The sequence below is a fragment of the Ranitomeya imitator genome, chromosome 3 (genome assembly GCF_032444005.1).
Source record: "Ranitomeya imitator isolate aRanImi1 chromosome 3, aRanImi1.pri, whole genome shotgun sequence".
Lineage (NCBI taxonomy): Eukaryota > Metazoa > Chordata > Amphibia > Anura > Dendrobatidae > Ranitomeya > Ranitomeya imitator.
Window position 1 is genome coordinate 286,390,984 of NC_091284.1, and position 16,793 is coordinate 286,407,776.

The following is a 16,793-nucleotide window of genomic DNA, read 5'->3' on the forward strand; positions in this document are numbered from 1 at the left end:
ACAAACAAAGAATTAGCATGCAGGACCTGAAACACCGTTCTGACCTGCTTCACATGAGACTCCCAATCATCCGAGAAGATCAAAATGTCATCTAAGTACACAATCAGGAATTTATCCAGGTACTCTCGGAAGATGTCATGCATAAAGGACTGAAACACTGATGGAGCATTGGCAAGTCCGAATGGCATTACTAGATACTCAAAATGGCCCTCGGGCGTATTAAATGCAGTTTTCCACTCATCGCCTCGCTTAATATGCACAAGATTATACGCACCACGAAGATCTATCTTGGTGAACCAAATAGCCCCCTTAATCCGAGCAAACAAATCAGATAACAATGGCAAGGGGTACTGAAATTTAACCGTGATCTTATTTAGAAGGCGGTAATCTATACAAGGTCTCAGTGAACCATCCTTCTTGGCTACAAAAAAGAACTCTGCTCCTAATGGCGACGATGACGGGCGAATATGCCCCTTCTCCAAAGACTCCTTCACATAACTCCGCATAGCGGCGTGCTCAGGCACAGATAAATTAAACAGTCGACCTTTTGGGAATTTACTACCAGGAATCAAATCGATAGCACAATCACAATCCCTATGCGGAGGTAGGGTATCGGACTTGGGCTCATCAAATAAATCCCGGTAATCAGACAAGAACTCAGGAACCTCAGAAGGGGTGGATGACGAAATAGTCAGAAATGGGACATCACCATGTACCCCCTGACAACCCTAGCTGGACACAGACATGGATTTCCAATCTAATACTGGACTTGTAGCCATGGCAACCCCAACACGACCACATCATGCAGATTATGCAACACCAGAAAGCGAATAACCTCCTGATGTGCAGGAGCCATGCACATGGTCAGCTGGGTCCAGTACTGAGGATCGCCACGCAAAAAAGAAATAACGATCCTAACTTGCTGAACTGGGTCACCAGAGGAGCGAGGTTTCAAAGCCAGAAATAGTTTACAATTATTTTTGAAACTCAGAAATGTAGTTCTATCTCCAAAAAACAAATCAGGAATAGGAATTCTCGGTTCTAACATAGAATTCTGAACCACAAAGTCTTGAATACTTTGTACTCTTGCCGTGAGCTGATCCACACATGAAGACAGACCTTTAATGTCCATTGCTACACCTGTGTCCTGAACCACCCAAATGTCTAGGGGAAAAAAAAGGCAAAACACAGTGCAAAGAAAAAAAAATTGTCTCAGAACTTCTTTTTTCCCTCTATTGGGAATCATTAGTACGTCGGGACTCCAGTACTGTTATGAAAGGTAATTCAGTACCACAATGGACATAGAGGTCAGTGCACATACAGTGACCTGGCAATAACCCAAAAAACAAGAACGAGCTCTGAGACGTGGGAACTCTGTTGACCGCAATCCCTAATCCTCTCCAACCACACTAAAGGCAGCCGTGGATTGCGCCTAACGCTCCCTATGCAACTCGGCACGGCCTGAGAAACTAGCTAGCCTGAAGATAGAAAATAAGCCTTCCTTGCCTCAGAGAAATACCCCAAAGGAAAAGGCAGCCCCCACATATAATGACTGTGAGTTAAGATGAAAAGACAAACGTAGAGATGAAATAGATTTAGCAAAGTGAGGCCCAACTTTCTGAACAGAGCGAGGATAGGAAAGGTAACTTTGCGGTCAACACAAAACCCTACAAAAACCACGCAAAGGGGGCAAAAAGACCCTCCGTACCGAACTAACGGCACGGAGGTACAACCTCTGCGTCCCAGAGCTTCCAGCAAGCAGAAAAAAACAAATTGACAAGCTGGACAGAAAAAAACAGCAAACAAATGGCAAAGAGGAACTTAGCTATGCAGAGCAGCAGGCCACAGGAACGATCCAGGAGGAAACAGGTCCAATACTAGAACATTGACTGGAGCCAGGATAAAAGCACTAGGTGGAGTTAAATAGAGCAGCACCTAACGACTTCACCACATAACCTGAGGAAGGAAACTCAGAAGCCGCAGTACCACTTTCCTCCACCAACGGAAGCTCACAGAGAGAACCAGCCGAAGTACCACTTGTGACCACAGGAGGGAGCTCTGCCACAGAATTCACAACAGGGGTCCTAGGAGGGGGGGAAATGTTAGGTGTCGAGTTCCCGCTTCTGCACAAGGGGAATCTCAAGCCATCTCCGCTGCGGTCTCCTATTCTTATCCAGCCGCAGTGGAGTCTGCTCAGCAGAGACGTCGGTCCCAGCGTCTTGCTCAGTCTCACTCTGTACAAAGAGTTACTGCTGCTTTTCCTGCTTCTGCCATTGAAGTCAGTGTTGGGCAGCGGCGAGCAGATGCTTTTGGGGCTAAGTCCTGCTTTTCTCTTTCTGAGCATGCCCAGGGCAAGATCTCCCATTGGAGATCGAGGGTCACATGCTCAGGTACTGCAGCACATCCCATTGGTCCTCCAGGAAGGTCCTGAAAGGGCAAAACTTTGGTAGCAGTTTCCCATTGGTCCTTTATTGGAAGGTCCTGAACGTGCTGCAACTATATAAGCTGCGCATGACCGCACGGCCATGCGCTAGTGTACATTTGTAAATGTGTGTGTGTTGTGAGTGAAAGTCGCCCTTTAAATAACCCTCCCTATTGGATGACTGTTCGCGGAAGGTGTATGTTTGCTATCTAGCGCCCGACTTAGCCATCAGCACGTAAACACACAATACAGCATCTTATTGCTGTGACCGCCAGTTCGGCGCCTTGTGCTTTCACAGCGCTTTCCTGACCCAAGCCTGGGTGGTTAGTGGCGTTCGCCAGTGCGGCACTGCATGCACTCTCGTGCTTCTATTGCTGTCACTCTGACACCTCAGTAGCGGTGTCGAGCGCATGAGGTCTATGTACTCAAATCCTGTGTCTTGGGATTGAGTTCTGAGACTCGTTGCTTGCGCTCTTGGTGCGGTACCACGGCCCTGTGACGTAACAGGGTTCGCTTCCTTCACACAGGGTGAGGTTAGCCCATGTGTGTATTCACTTTGTACCTCCATATAGTCCGTCATTACTTGGCAGCAGGTTCCATCTCTGCACGGTGGACCCCGGGCTGCGAACGCACCATACTCTATCTGTCTTATTATTTGGTGCGTTCCGCTAGCCCTAACATGCGGTCTGGCCTGTTGGTTAATATTAGGTCTAGTAGTGCCCCCCTTCTTGTTGGGTCCTGAACCAGTTGTGAAAGGTAATTGTCTCTCATAGTTGTCAAAAACCGATTACCTTTGCTGGAACTGCAGGTTTCTGTTCCCCAATCTATTTCAGGGTAGTTGAAGCCCTCCATAATAATGACTTCTCCTTGAGTCGCAGCTTCATCTATTTGCTTTACGAGGATATTCTCCATTGCTTCCATTATTTTTGGAGATTTATAACAAACCCCTATCAGTAATTTATTATTTTTTCCCCCTCCCCTTATCTCCACCCACAGGGATTCTACATTTTCATTAAATTCACCTATATTATCACGCAGGATGGGTTTTAAGGATGATTTTACATATAGACACACCCCACCCCCTCGCTTATCTGTACGGTCATTTCTGAACAGGCTATAGCCCTGCAAGTTAACAGCCCAGTCATGGCTCTCATCCAGCCATGTCTCAGATATCCCCACCATGTCATAATTATGCTCCAACAGCATTAGTTCTAATTCGTCCATTTTGTTGGCGAGGCTTCTGGCATTAGTATACATGCACTTGATGTACCTCTCTGTACCTCTATTTCTTAAATTATTAACTGTTCTAACCCCACCCCCCCATGCCACCGCCACCCCCAACTTCCTTATTTGTGCCCAGGTCTCTATCTGCACTATCTTCCCCTCCTATAAAATGAATACCCTCCCCCCCAATTCCTAGTTTAAACACTCCTCCAACCTTCTAGCCATTTTCTCCCCCAGCACAGCTGCACCTTCCCCATTGAGATGCAGCCCGTCCCTAGCGTAGAGCCTGTAGCCAACTGAGAAGTCGGCCCAGTTCTGCAGGAACCCAAACCCCTCCTTCCTACACCAATTCTTGAGCCACTTATTAACCTCCCTAACCTCCCGTTGCCTCTCTGGCGTGGCACGTGGTACAGGCAGTATTTCGGAAAATACCACGTTGGAGGTCCTTGCTTTCAACTTGCGGCCTAATTCCCTGAAATCATCTTTAAGGACCTTCCACCTACCTCTAACTTTGTCATTAGTGCCAATGTGCACCATGACCGCTGGGTCCTCACCAGCCCCTCCCAGTAATCTGTCCACCCAATCAGCAATGTGTCAGACTCGAGCGCCAGGTAGGCAGCACACCGTTCGACGATCCCTGTCTTTGTGACAAATTGCCCTATCTGTTCCCCTAATAATTGAGTCGCCCACTATCAGCACCTGTCTGGCCTGCCCTGCTCTCCTATTTCCCTCCTTACTGGAGCAGTCACTCCTCCGGCTTTCAGAGGACATGCCTGGCTGCAGTAGTGCTACCCCTGTACTGGCACCCCCCTCATCTGCCAACTTAGCAAACTTATTGGGGTGTTCCAGATGAGGACAAGCCTCCCTGGCACTCTTCCCTCTACCCCGCTTCCTAACTGTCACCCAGCTTGCTACTTCATCGTCCTGCGGCTCCATCCTACCATCCCCCCCTCATCTATCCCATTGAGCATTTGCTCCGTGAGCAGAAGACTCCTCTCCATATTGTCAATGCATCTCAGTGTTGCCAGCTGCACATTTAGATTCAGAATCTGGGTTTCCAAATGCACAATGTGCTCACATCTCGCACAGCAGTATGCACCCTCGACCGGCTGCTCAAGGATTGCATATATGTGGCACGAGGTGCACTGGATGGCATTAACAAGAGTGGAGCACATTTCCTAATGGGGATTGCACCAGACAGAAACGTTAAATAAAAAAAAAAAAAAATAAATACAAAGTATTAATAAAAAACAGACAGCAATTCAGTAATTCCTCCCTTGGAAACTCCCTGAATCCAAAGTCACTGAATCACAAGTCACACTTACCGCCGTCCACACTCACACTCAGGTCACACTCAGCTCGCTCACACTCGCTATGCTGAAGATTTATAGATTTCTTTTTCTCTAGTTCCCTTAACAGCAATACACCTTGCTGTCCAAATGCACTTCCAAAAAGGACTGGAGCCCCAAACAGCCGCCCCTTATAAACCCTTAATTATGAGCCCCCACCCTAAGTTATCCCCTTATGAATATAGCTACCCCAATTCAGCAACTCACACCAATTCACACAGGTATTTGTTAAAGGCTTTCCAAATACCTCTTCACTGAATCACAGAGAGAACTTTGTTACCTGAACTAGAATGGTGAACAGATGCCTGTCCCTTGGTGGACTTCCTCTGGAGCCAGGATACTCCCAGTCAATGTCCAATCCATCAAATTCATACTTTCTGAGAAAATCAATTACCGAGGAAACAAAGGTTTGACGGTTCTTTGGTGTCGACACCATGGTAGTGAAACTGCAGTTGGAAAAAGGGGCATCTTTTTACACATGTACTAAATATGAATTCTGATTTACTTCTGCTTAAAGGAGTTTTCTGGTTTCCAAAAATATCACATATCCTTATGATATGTGATATATTAAATTGGAGTGGGTTGCAGTACTGGAACCCCAGCACTTCAAACACCAAAATAGGGGACTTACTTCCCCCATGCTCCACCAACTACTCTCTTGTAGCACCCCTGGCTGTAGTCTTGAAGCGAGGTGAGAGCATGGTGTGGCCAAAAGTGAACAAACTCCAGTCTAATAATTATTGCTTATTCAGTGGTCAAGACATAATTTTTGGTAACTGGAACACTAAATAAGTTCTTTACTTACGGCCTTGTTCCAAAACTCCATCCTCCAAGAGATATTAAAGTTTTCAAGTCACTATTTCTACAAAGAAACATAACACACGTATTATACACAATTTAGCAAATGACATTTTCCAATATGTTTAGAAAATACATGTGAGGATTAAATTGGAAGTTAAAATAAATTAAAATCAACAACTTAATATGCCATTCAGCAGCTTTCATTTCCATGATGGGTATTATTTTTTTGTTGAATGACTCAGTCAAAACTTGTATGATCAAATCATTGTTTAAGAGGAAATTACATATTTGACAATTTAGTTTAGGCATAATGCGCTGTTCACACTAGTGTTCTGTCTTTTTCAGTGCAGTCAATTTTAGAATAAAAAGTAAAGAAACATTTCTGGATGTTGATATGCATTTTTTCTCTGGCTATGCATAAACTGCTCTGCCCTATACACTTCATAGAGCACAGATCATCACTTGGTTATTTTACCAAAAAGTGTTGCACCGTGCTCCAAGAACATATATGTATAGAGGTATGTATGGGATGAGCCACGGTTACAATATTTACAAGTTTCTGTTGACAGCTAGCTAACTGCAGCTTGTTAGGCAGTTCACAAATAATATAAGGCACATTTTGGTGTAGCAAAAGGTCAATATCTATTGATGCAGCCAGTGTCCCCAACGCACGTTTTTTAAGTGTTGCTTCCACAGAATGCGTAGTTGCAGCTAAGTGGATAGGATTTATAGAGATTTCATGCCCTCTGTGCTTTTTACACACAGCATAAACTGACCTCAGATAAGGGTTTTAAATCTGCAGCATGTCAATTTTATCTTTCAAGTATACTGAGTTATAGGTGCAGATTTTCCCCATTTAATTGCATTAGATGGGAAAATTCACAGGTATAAAACACATACAAGCTGCACATGAGTATGTTATAGAGTAGAGAAGCTTCCCACTCCCTCCCTTGAAGATCTTATATTTATATAGTGCATTGCCATTTTGTAAATGTTGGTTTATCAGGTTTGCATTCTGCAAGAGAGGGTTAGCCACAGACAGTGTTAACTATTGGGGACAGTCCATAGTAGGAGTAGTTAAGTGGTCAAAATGAACTAGTACTAGTTGTTAGGGAGATAGGGAAGACTATTCAGAAGTAGAAGGACCTACAGTCCTAATGTAACAGACCTGCATTGAAGCGGGTGTTTGTGTGCAAAGAGGGGAGATCAGACATTGGATAGCAAGGACATGGGCTAGGAAACAAGAAATAAGTAGCAGTAGGATTCTTTATTAATCAGGCAAGCAGGTCTTAAGCAAACAATTAGGCTAGAGAATAGCCAGATCTGAGGGTCATAGCGGAGAAGATGGCCAGGCTAGGACACGATATTTCCTACTGGGATCAACAGCTGCAGTGGCACAATAAAGAGTGTGTGACCCTCATCGAATGAACTTTGAGAATAATAGAGGGAAGTTGTAGCGATACATCTCAGGCAGTAAGTTCCTCACAAATCAACTGGTGGTTAAGACTAGCTGTGAGGGGCCGTAATGACACCTCAACCTACATCGTCCTCACAAGTTGTTCAGTAACAAAAGTTTATTTTTGGACTCTAGTCTCCCTCATTAATTTCTATTCTCTCTCGTCTTGGCCTGCCAAGTTAAGCGGTAGCTTGCAGTCTGCAAATGCGTATCGCCAAGGTAAAAACATCACACCAGGCTGGGCATGGGTTTGCACAATGGCCTTGTCTGTCACCATGCCCATTACCACCATTTCAAGAAAGTTTTATCTGTGTCAAATACCAGGAAGTATCAAACACAAAGAGCCAAAATCCACAGCTTCAAAAATGCACTCAAATATTTAAGGAAAAAGTAAGCAAAGCACTTAATCTAATTGATCTACTAGTTGCAGAAATACAATAGAAAATATGAAACATCAAAAACTCACTAAATACTTATTGTGAGAATGTTGCCTCATGGTATGTGCACACAAAGCTTTTTTTACAGTGATTTAGAAATACATTTTGCTCCTAAATCGACATTGAAATCTGCATCAATTACTCTGTGAATAACTTTCTGACTGCATTTAATTGGATAGTTCCATTAGCACACACAATACTAGTTTTTTTTACGTTATTTTGAACATTTCCCAAAAAAAAAACAAATAGGAAGATTATCAAAAGAGTTTTTTAAGCATTTCTTATGTGGATTTGCAGAAAATTCTCCTCTACATTCTTGTAAAATTGTGCAAACAGGAAGAGGAAGAAGTCATGCATGCACATGGCTCTCTGCAATAGGTCATGTGTTTTTGCTTACTACCTAATGTTTCAGGACTGCCATAAACTGCAGTGGAGTGAGTCACAGACATTGATTGCCATCTGTCTAATTCATATATTACATTTTGCAGTGCCAAAGGGGTTAAGAGACCTCATTTTCATGTATGAGGCATCCAGAGATGTCTTCACCATTAGCACTTGCCAGCCTGTCTGTGGCTGCTCACATATAGTTTACCTGTCTATCAAGCATTTTTATGTCCATATGGTTGGGGAATGCACAGTTTAGCATCACAGGCTGCATGTGGCCCCCAAGATGCAGTTTGTTGCCCCCAGATCTACAATAAGAACAATAAGGATCTGTCCTGGCAAAAGTGTTGTTCAGCATTTTTATAAATTATCTAATTAAGGGAAATGAAGGTAAATTAATCAAATTTGCACACAATACAAAGCTAGGAGGGATAGCTAACACTAGAGAAGGCAGAGAAATGATTCAGAAGGCTCTAGATAAGCTTGAACAATGGACAGTGAGTATTATAATGGTATTTAAGAGGGAGAAATGCAACATGTAACAACACGAGTGAAAAAGACTTAGGTATACTAATAGATCACAGACTGCACATGAGTCAACAGGGGGATGCAGCAGCAGAAAAGGCTAACACAGTTTTAGGATGTATTAAGAGAAGCATAGAGTTTAGATAATGTGAAGTAATTATCTCCCTCTACTCCTTGGTCAGGCCTCATCTGGAATACTGTGTCCAGTTCTGGACACCACATTCTAAATGACACATTAAAAAATGGTGCAAGTTCAGAGAAGAGCTACCAGGATGGTAAGCAAACTGCAAAGTATGTCCTACGAGGACAGATTAAGGGATCTGGGAATGTTTAGCTTGCAACAAAGGCAAGAGGAGCCTTAGTAACTGTCTACAAATATCTGAAGGGATGTCAAAATGGAACTAGAGAGAGTACAAAGGAGGGCAACAAAATTAATAAAGGGGATGGGAGAACTACAATACACAGATAGATTAGCGAAATTAGGATTATTTAGTCTAGAAAAAAGATGACTGAGTGGCGATCTAATAACCATGTATAAGTATATAAGGGGACAATACAAATATCTCGCTGAGGATCTGTTTATACCAAGGAAGGTGACCGGCTCAAGGGGGCATTCTTTGCGTCTGGAGGAGAGAAGGTTTTTCCACCAACATAGAAGAGGATTCTTTACTGTTAGGGCAGTGAGAATCTGGAATTGCTTGCCTGAGGAGGTGGTGATGGCAAACTCAGTCGAGGGGTTCAAGAGAGGCCTGAATGTCTTCCTGGAGCAGAACAATATTGTATCATACAATTATTAGGTTCTGTAGAAGGACGTAGATCTGGGGATTTATTATGAACTGAACTGAACTGGATGGACAAATGTCTTTTTTCGGCCTTACTAACTATGTTACTATGTTACCAGTCTAGACGGGTCATCCTTATTCTAATTTTCACATAGAAACACAAGAAGCAATTGAATTAAACTGAAAGGAAGAAGATACAGACTAGATAATATAAAAAAAAAAACTTTTTGACAGTGAGGGTGATCAATAAGTGGAACAGGCTGCCATGAGAGGAGGTGAGTTTTTCTGCAATGGAAGTCTTCAAGCAGAGGTTGGATAGACATTTGTATACGATGGTTTAGTGAATCCTGCATTGAGCAGGGGGTTGGACATGATGACCCTGGAGGTCGCTTCCAAGTCTAACATTCTATGATTCTATGACAGTGAAAATATTACATCTGCTTAAAATTACTTTTCAACATGTAGGTAAAACATTTCAGTACATATAAGATATTACTTATTTACTTCATGTTACATTGTAGATTGTATAAGTTACGAGTCACTGTCAATATGGCCACGTTCCTGCATTCAGTATTTGGTCAGTGTTTTACATCAGTATTTGTAAGCCAAAATCAGGAATGAAACAATTAGTAAAATGTAAAATACTGACCAAATAATGAATGTGTGAACGTGGCCTAATGCAGAGTTATAATGAATAATCTGTTGTGGTTTGTTCCTGCAAATGACACAAAAGCAGTGAAATTAGGGTACATACTGCTTCTTTAGGCTTTTGAATGCATTATATTGGTTGACATCGTTCCATTCGGAGGCCGTGATGTGATTGTTGGACATTCCAGCATAAGAGTAGATTAGGTGTGTACACAGACATGGATCAATATTATCTGTGGTAAATTTCCCTAATCCAGGTCGATACTGTGCCAAGTTGCTAAAATAGCAAATCAATTTATAAGCCGAGCCTGTGTTTGGAAGAGGATAAATAAATCATTAGTAAGCTGCTTATGGCATGTAATACTTGCAAGTAAGTATATGTAGGCTTCATTTAGATAATAGAAAAGATACTGTATAGCTATGAAGAAAACCTGACAACAGTTATGAAAACTCCACACTAAAAAAATACAATACATATAGGTCTGTGGTAGAGAAGAGTTAATAGAGTCAAACCAATCAAATTTGTAGAATTTGCAAATTGTCTCTTCAGAGCGCAGCAGGGCTAGAACGCTAGTGCCACCTCTAGGAAGTAGCAATCCTAAAGTCAATATCGAATTTCTAGCGAGCTTTGCCACATATCTTAGGATAAAGGCCAAAAACAAAATCTCAATTTGCAGACACTGTGTTTTGGGGTAGTGACCCTCGTGACTGCAAACTGTGACATCTGGTTTTTGACTTCTATCCTAAGTCATGTGACAAGGCTCATTAGAAAGTCGATATTGACTTTTAGGATTGCTACTTCCTATAGGTGGAACAAAAGTTCTAGTCTTCTTCCTCTCTGAAGAGGAAATTTGCTTTTTTGCCAGAGGAGCATTGAGACTTAAAAGTCTCCTCACCTTGGCATGTTTGGCTTAACGTGTTGCTCTCCACATGGAGGAACATTACCCCTTGAATCCCAGTCAGACACCTGTCACCCAGCCAAACTAGATCTCACGTTTGGCACTGGCGAGGGGCAGTACCCAGAAACAGAGTGTCTGCAAACTGAGATTTTGGTTTTATCCTAAATCATATGACAAGGCTTGTTAGCAAGTGGATATTGAGTTTTAGGATAGCCACTTCCTATAGGTGGCATTAGAGTTCTAATCCTCTTTGTCTCTGAAGAGACAATTTACATATTTACCAAAGGAGCATTGCAGCTTAAAAGTCTCTTTACCTTGGCATCTCAGGCTTGACATGTTCCTTTCCACAAGGAGAAATGTTACCCCTTGGATCTCAATGTAGAATTTTTAGAAACTTACTGAACCCGGCGAAGTCAAACTAATTGCAATACACTTAACAAGAATCACCTAAAATGGTCAAGGCCATTTCACATATTGCAGAAGGTTGCATCATTTATAGAAGAATCATGTAATATCAGGTGTGGCCAGGACAGCTTCCTCATAATGCCTTTTAGCTATCTTACCATATAGCTTCAGCTATTTGGACTGACTACTACAGCCTGTATTAAAACAGATGCAGGAAATGCAGCCGCCATTTTTTGATACATCTGGATAGTGAGAGGAAGACACAACTCATAGCTTAGGCATAGAGATATGAAAGAAAGTCATTCAATGCTGAACAATGTGTGCAGATAGTGTGTGACAGCACACTACTGAAAGAAAATAGTCTATGAGGAAAAGTGGAAAATACAGAATTCTTTTGATGTGCAGTGAATTGATTCACTACAAGTAAAATTTGACTAAAAAATTCAGCTAATCTAAAGAACATCAAATTTCAAAAGATTTGCTCATCTCCAGTATGCTTCATAGAGCCAAAAACAAAGCATTTACATTTGTTAAATGTATGTAATGCAGTTTTGGTTCGCTTAGTAAAACTTTAAGAAATTAAACAAATTAGGTTTAAACCTAGGACTTTGAGGCATTCGGACCTTATAGTCATATGTCAAAAAATGGTCTGCTACTCATCAGCGTTTGGTCAGTATGTCAGATTTTACCATTAGAGATTTCTATCACTTGATGGAAGCTTCTCAAGCTTCTCCTGTCAAGCAGTCTGTGAAAAATTGACAGCACATGGATGGCACCCGAGTGCTGTCTGATTGGTTGAGGACCCTTAGACTTAAATTGGCAATTTTGATCCATGACTTGATCCGTGACATGACTACTTATCGGACAATTCTCTGTGATTTTGTGCGGACCAGTCAGATAGAACTTGTACATAAAAAACAGAGCCCTAATACTATCCTCTCTCTTCTCCTTCTGAGTCTCAGACAATAAAAGGTGAATTCTGTAGCAGTTTTTCTCCACTCACTCTTCCTCATTGGTAATTATTTACTATTTCAATATCAACAAATGTTTCAACGACAAAGGAAGTTTCTGAAGATTTGTGGTGAGCCTGCAGTCAGAGAAAGGGGAGCTAGAGAATGCTGGGAGATGAGGATGGTTTTACATGCAGTGTTAAATTGGGATGCCAAGGAACCACCAGTAACATTGACTCTGGGGGCCCACTGTCCAGCTATATGCATACTGTATATTACATTAATCACAGAGAAAAAAGCAGAGATGATTACCTGCTCAGGCCTCCAAAACAAATGCACTGGCAGGGTGCAGCGGACCCGATTAATGATGGCAGAAAAACAGGTGCAACAATACCGATGAAACAACTACTTTCAATCCAGTGTTGACTAGTGTTGAACGATATCTTCCGATATTTGGAAATATCGGTATCAGATTGGATTGGCCGAGATCCAAAAAATATTGGATATCGCCGATACCGATACCCAATACCTATGCAAGTCAATGGAACAAAAATATCAGAATTAAAATAAACCCTTTCTTTCCTTGTAGGTTAATTCTGCATGAAGGAAAACAACTAAGAATAATGTGGAATGTATTGGGGGAGGTGGAGGAGACATTAAATCATAGAGGTTTAGCCCAATCAAATGGAATAGCAGGAATTAATTTTTTTAAAGACGTTCGGAGTTACAAAGATATTGACTAGGGTGGAGCGAAACGGATCGGACAAATTCAAAAATCACCGACTTTCGGCAAAGTCGGGTTTCATGAAACCCGACCCGATCCTAGTGTGGGATCGGCCACCAGGTCAGCGCCAATTTTCAGCCAAAGAAAGAGGATGCAGAGTGCGGGCAGCATCATGGTGGGGCATGACAGTGATTGGCTTGCTTTCTGCGGCGTCACAGGGGCTATAAAGGGGCGTGCACACCGACCGCCATCTTACTTCTGCCGATTGAACGAGGGAGAGGTTGCTGCAGCTTCATCAGAAGAAGGGATATAGATCGGGAGGGAAGATTAACCCCCAAACCGCTTGTGCTGTTTCGATTTCCACTGTCCAACACCACCTTTTCTTTGAAGGGACAGTGGAGGCTATATTTTTGTGCATCAGCTCTGTAGCTTGTTAGGCTGCCTTATAAGGCTCCCTGATAGGTGCATTGCTGTTTGTATGCTGCTGTGCAAACCAACTGCTTTCTTAAAAGCAAAAATCCTGTTGCTCCTTTCTGCACAGTTATCTTGTTTATTTGTCCACACTTTTGTGTGCGGCAGTCCTTTTTATTGCTGCCATACTTGTCCTGAGATCATTGTAGGGAGATTGAAATTGTACTACAGTCCTTGTATTTTTTCATATATCTTCCAGCCACGTTCTGCCACTTACATTGTGCAGTGTTATACACTGGGCCTGAGTTTTGGTGCATTCTCCCCCCCAAAAAAGGAAGATTCAAATTGTCACAAAGTGGACCTACGTCAGTTCTGTTAGTTTGTCGTATATCTTCCAGCCACGTTCTGCCACTTATATTGTGTAGTGTTATATACTGGGCCTGAGTTTTGGTGCAGTCTTCCCTCCAAAAAAGGGAGATTCAAATTGTCACAAAGTAGATCTACGTCAGTTCTGTTAGTTTGTCGTATATCAACCAGCCACGTTGTGCCACTTACATTGTGTGGTGGTATACACTGGGCCTGAGTTTTGTTGCAGTCTCCCCCCAAACAAGGGAGATTTAAATTGTCACAAAGTGGATCTACGTCAGTTCTGTTTGTTTGTCATATATCAGCCAGCCACATTCTGCCATTTACATTGTGTAGTGTTATACACTCGGCCTAAGTTTTGTTGCAGTCTTCCCCCAAAGAAAGGGAGATTCAAATTGTCACAAAGTGGATCTACGTCAGTTCTGTTAGTTTGTCGTATATCTTCCAGCCACGTTCTGCCACTTACATTGTGTAGTGTTATACACTGGGCCTGAGTTTTGGTGCAGTCTCCTCCCCCAAAAAAAGGAGATTCAAATTGTCACAAAGTGGATCTACGTCAGGTCTGTTAGGCTACGTTCACACTAGCGTTGCGCCGCCCTGCGTCGGCGACGCAACGCGCGACGCATGCAAAAACGCGCGCAAAAGCACGCAAAAACGCGCGCGTTTTGCGACGCGTGCGTAGTTTTTTGACCAAAATCGGACGCACAGAAAATGCAACTTGTTGCATTTTCTTGCGTCCGACGCTAGTGTCGAAAACGACGCAAGTGTCGAAAAACGCCACCCAAAAAACGCACGCGTCCCCTATGTTAAACATAGGGGCGCGTCGCCGCTGCGTCGCCGCTGCGTCGCCGGCGCAACAGCGACGCACATTGGCAGAACGCCAATGTGAACGTAGCCTTAGTTTGTCGTATATCAGCCAGCCACGTTCTGCCACTTACATTGTGTAGTGTTGGGGGGGCGTGTCCTGGCTGCTGCAATGTGAGGAAGCAGGAGTCTTAAGCTCTCACAGAAACCCTGACAACAAAGCGTCAAAAGTGACTTTGAGACCTTTTTTTTGCCAAGATTTTGCCTTCAATCAAAAGCCTAACTTCTAAAGCTTAAAATGAGACCAAAACCAGGTCTCTGGGCAAAGCAGAAACCGAGATAAGAAGATCTGAACTTTCTGTGCTAGAAGCACCTCATGGTGACACTGCCATTGTGAGAAGTCTTTGTCTCCCCTCCTGAAGGATTACAACATCTACAGGCTCTCACACACTGGAGCTGAGCTGTGACAAGCAGCTGAAGAAAGAGCCTGTTGCTGGGGATATCCCCAGACACCTCCGGCTGCCAGGAGGATTGCAGTTCGATTATTGCAGTGCAGGACCGTGGGGGCCGCTCCAGAGCCCCCCTCATCACAGCTCAGGGGCCGATCCGGACCGCTGCAGCGGCGGGAGGGAGACCTTTTGCCGCTGCGGCCATCGCTGGAGAGGACACCTCCGCGCCAGATGTGAAGCCGCGACTTGCCGCTAATCACTAGAGGACACAGCAAACTAGGACGCGAGCACCGCAGCACAGCATTCTCAGGCCAGGATCCGGAGATCTACAGCTGGTCCAGGAGCAACCGTCACCGCAGCCTCAGAGGACGGCACACTGTAGCAGAACCCCTGCAAAAGTATCACAGCATTACAGTAGCGGCCGCAAGAACTGGTGCAGGGGACACAGCAGCACCGCCTTAATAGGCAGAAGGTAAGACTGCTACAGAAATCACCCCTAGTACCGACGAGCATATTTAAAGCTGGGAGCATGCAGCTATGGAACACTGATAACTTTATTAGCGGAAGCCGCGCTGTGGTATAAATTTGTGTACTGTTTGCTGGAAAATACTGCAATAAGGTGCGGGTAGCAAAGCTGTGGAATATAAATAATTGTGCACTGTGATCCAGAAAGTGATGCAATAGTGAGCGGGCAGTAAAGCTGTGGAATAAACAACTGCCTTCATATAAAGTAAGGGGTATAAATCCTGAGAGGCTAAGACTATATAACAGAGGGGACTTTGGAGCTGTGTACCACCAAAATAACATCAATTAGTGCGCATATAGGCACAAACAAGTCAGAGTGATTATCAAATACTGTGGCAGAGCTGGGCAGCTGCAGCAGGGGGGGGGGAGGTGCACTTAGCCTTGCATAGTGGTAACCTGAGTACAGAAACCTAACATATGTGAAGATACTATTATCACTGTGCAAAATAAATCTGGGGAGATCCCTCAAAAAGTAACTTATAAAGGGATTGTGGTCACATTATAATCGTAATACTTATTAAATGGAGCAAAGAACCGGAATAAAAAAACACGCTTCCAGATCATATGTGGACATACCTAATTTGCTGAGCCCAGACAAGTCTAGATCCCCACAAAAAGGGGACGATTATAAATCAAATAAAGCAACAAGGTTGCAATCAAGTAACATAAAAATGGCTTTGCAAAAAAGTGCGCCCGCAACACGGTCCAACAACACAAAAACAAACACAGAAGTGAAAGTTAAGGGTTCCCCTTCTCCAATTGTTGTTATCCCAGCTGGGGTACAAGCGATGGATACTTCCTTGTCAGCAAAAAGATCCGCTTCTGAGGAGCCATTAGTACCTATAGGTAACACTAAAAGGGATCGTCCGGACTCGGACATAGGGGCAGTTAAACCAAATATTCAAGAAGAATTTTTTCAAACCATCATATCATTAATAGATGACAAACTAAACGCCGGATTTGATAAACACAATTCAATATTTGAAGAAGTATGTGGAGGTTTTGCAAAAAAACTGGAACTGCAAGACTCTAGAATATTCGAATTAGAACAGAAAACGGAGTCCCTAACTACCCAAAACATGGCACTAAAAAAGGAAATAAATGACATGAGGCTTAAAATAGCGGACATTGAAGATAGGAGTCGCAGGAATAATCTAAAAATAAGGGGTATACCGGAGGAAGTAAAACAGTCAGACCTTCAGGACTTTGTAAAAACAGTGTTCAAAAAAGCT

At 43.1% G+C, this 16,793-nt stretch overlaps 1 protein-coding gene across 1 annotated transcript in view; it reads right to left on the minus strand.

Annotated features, from left to right (window-relative positions):
- Window positions 1-16,793, minus strand: part of LOC138669780 (uncharacterized) — a 143,783-nt gene that overhangs the window by 82,575 nt on the left and 44,415 nt on the right. Inside the window, exons 3-5 of the mRNA XM_069756511.1 lie at window positions 10,135-10,336; window positions 5,801-5,857; window positions 5,276-5,441 (exon numbers count right to left, since the gene is read on the minus strand). Of these exons, the coding sequence (XP_069612612.1) occupies window positions 5,276-5,441; window positions 5,801-5,857; window positions 10,135-10,336 (425 nt within the window). The remainder of the gene's footprint in view (window positions 1-5,275; window positions 5,442-5,800; window positions 5,858-10,134; window positions 10,337-16,793) is intronic.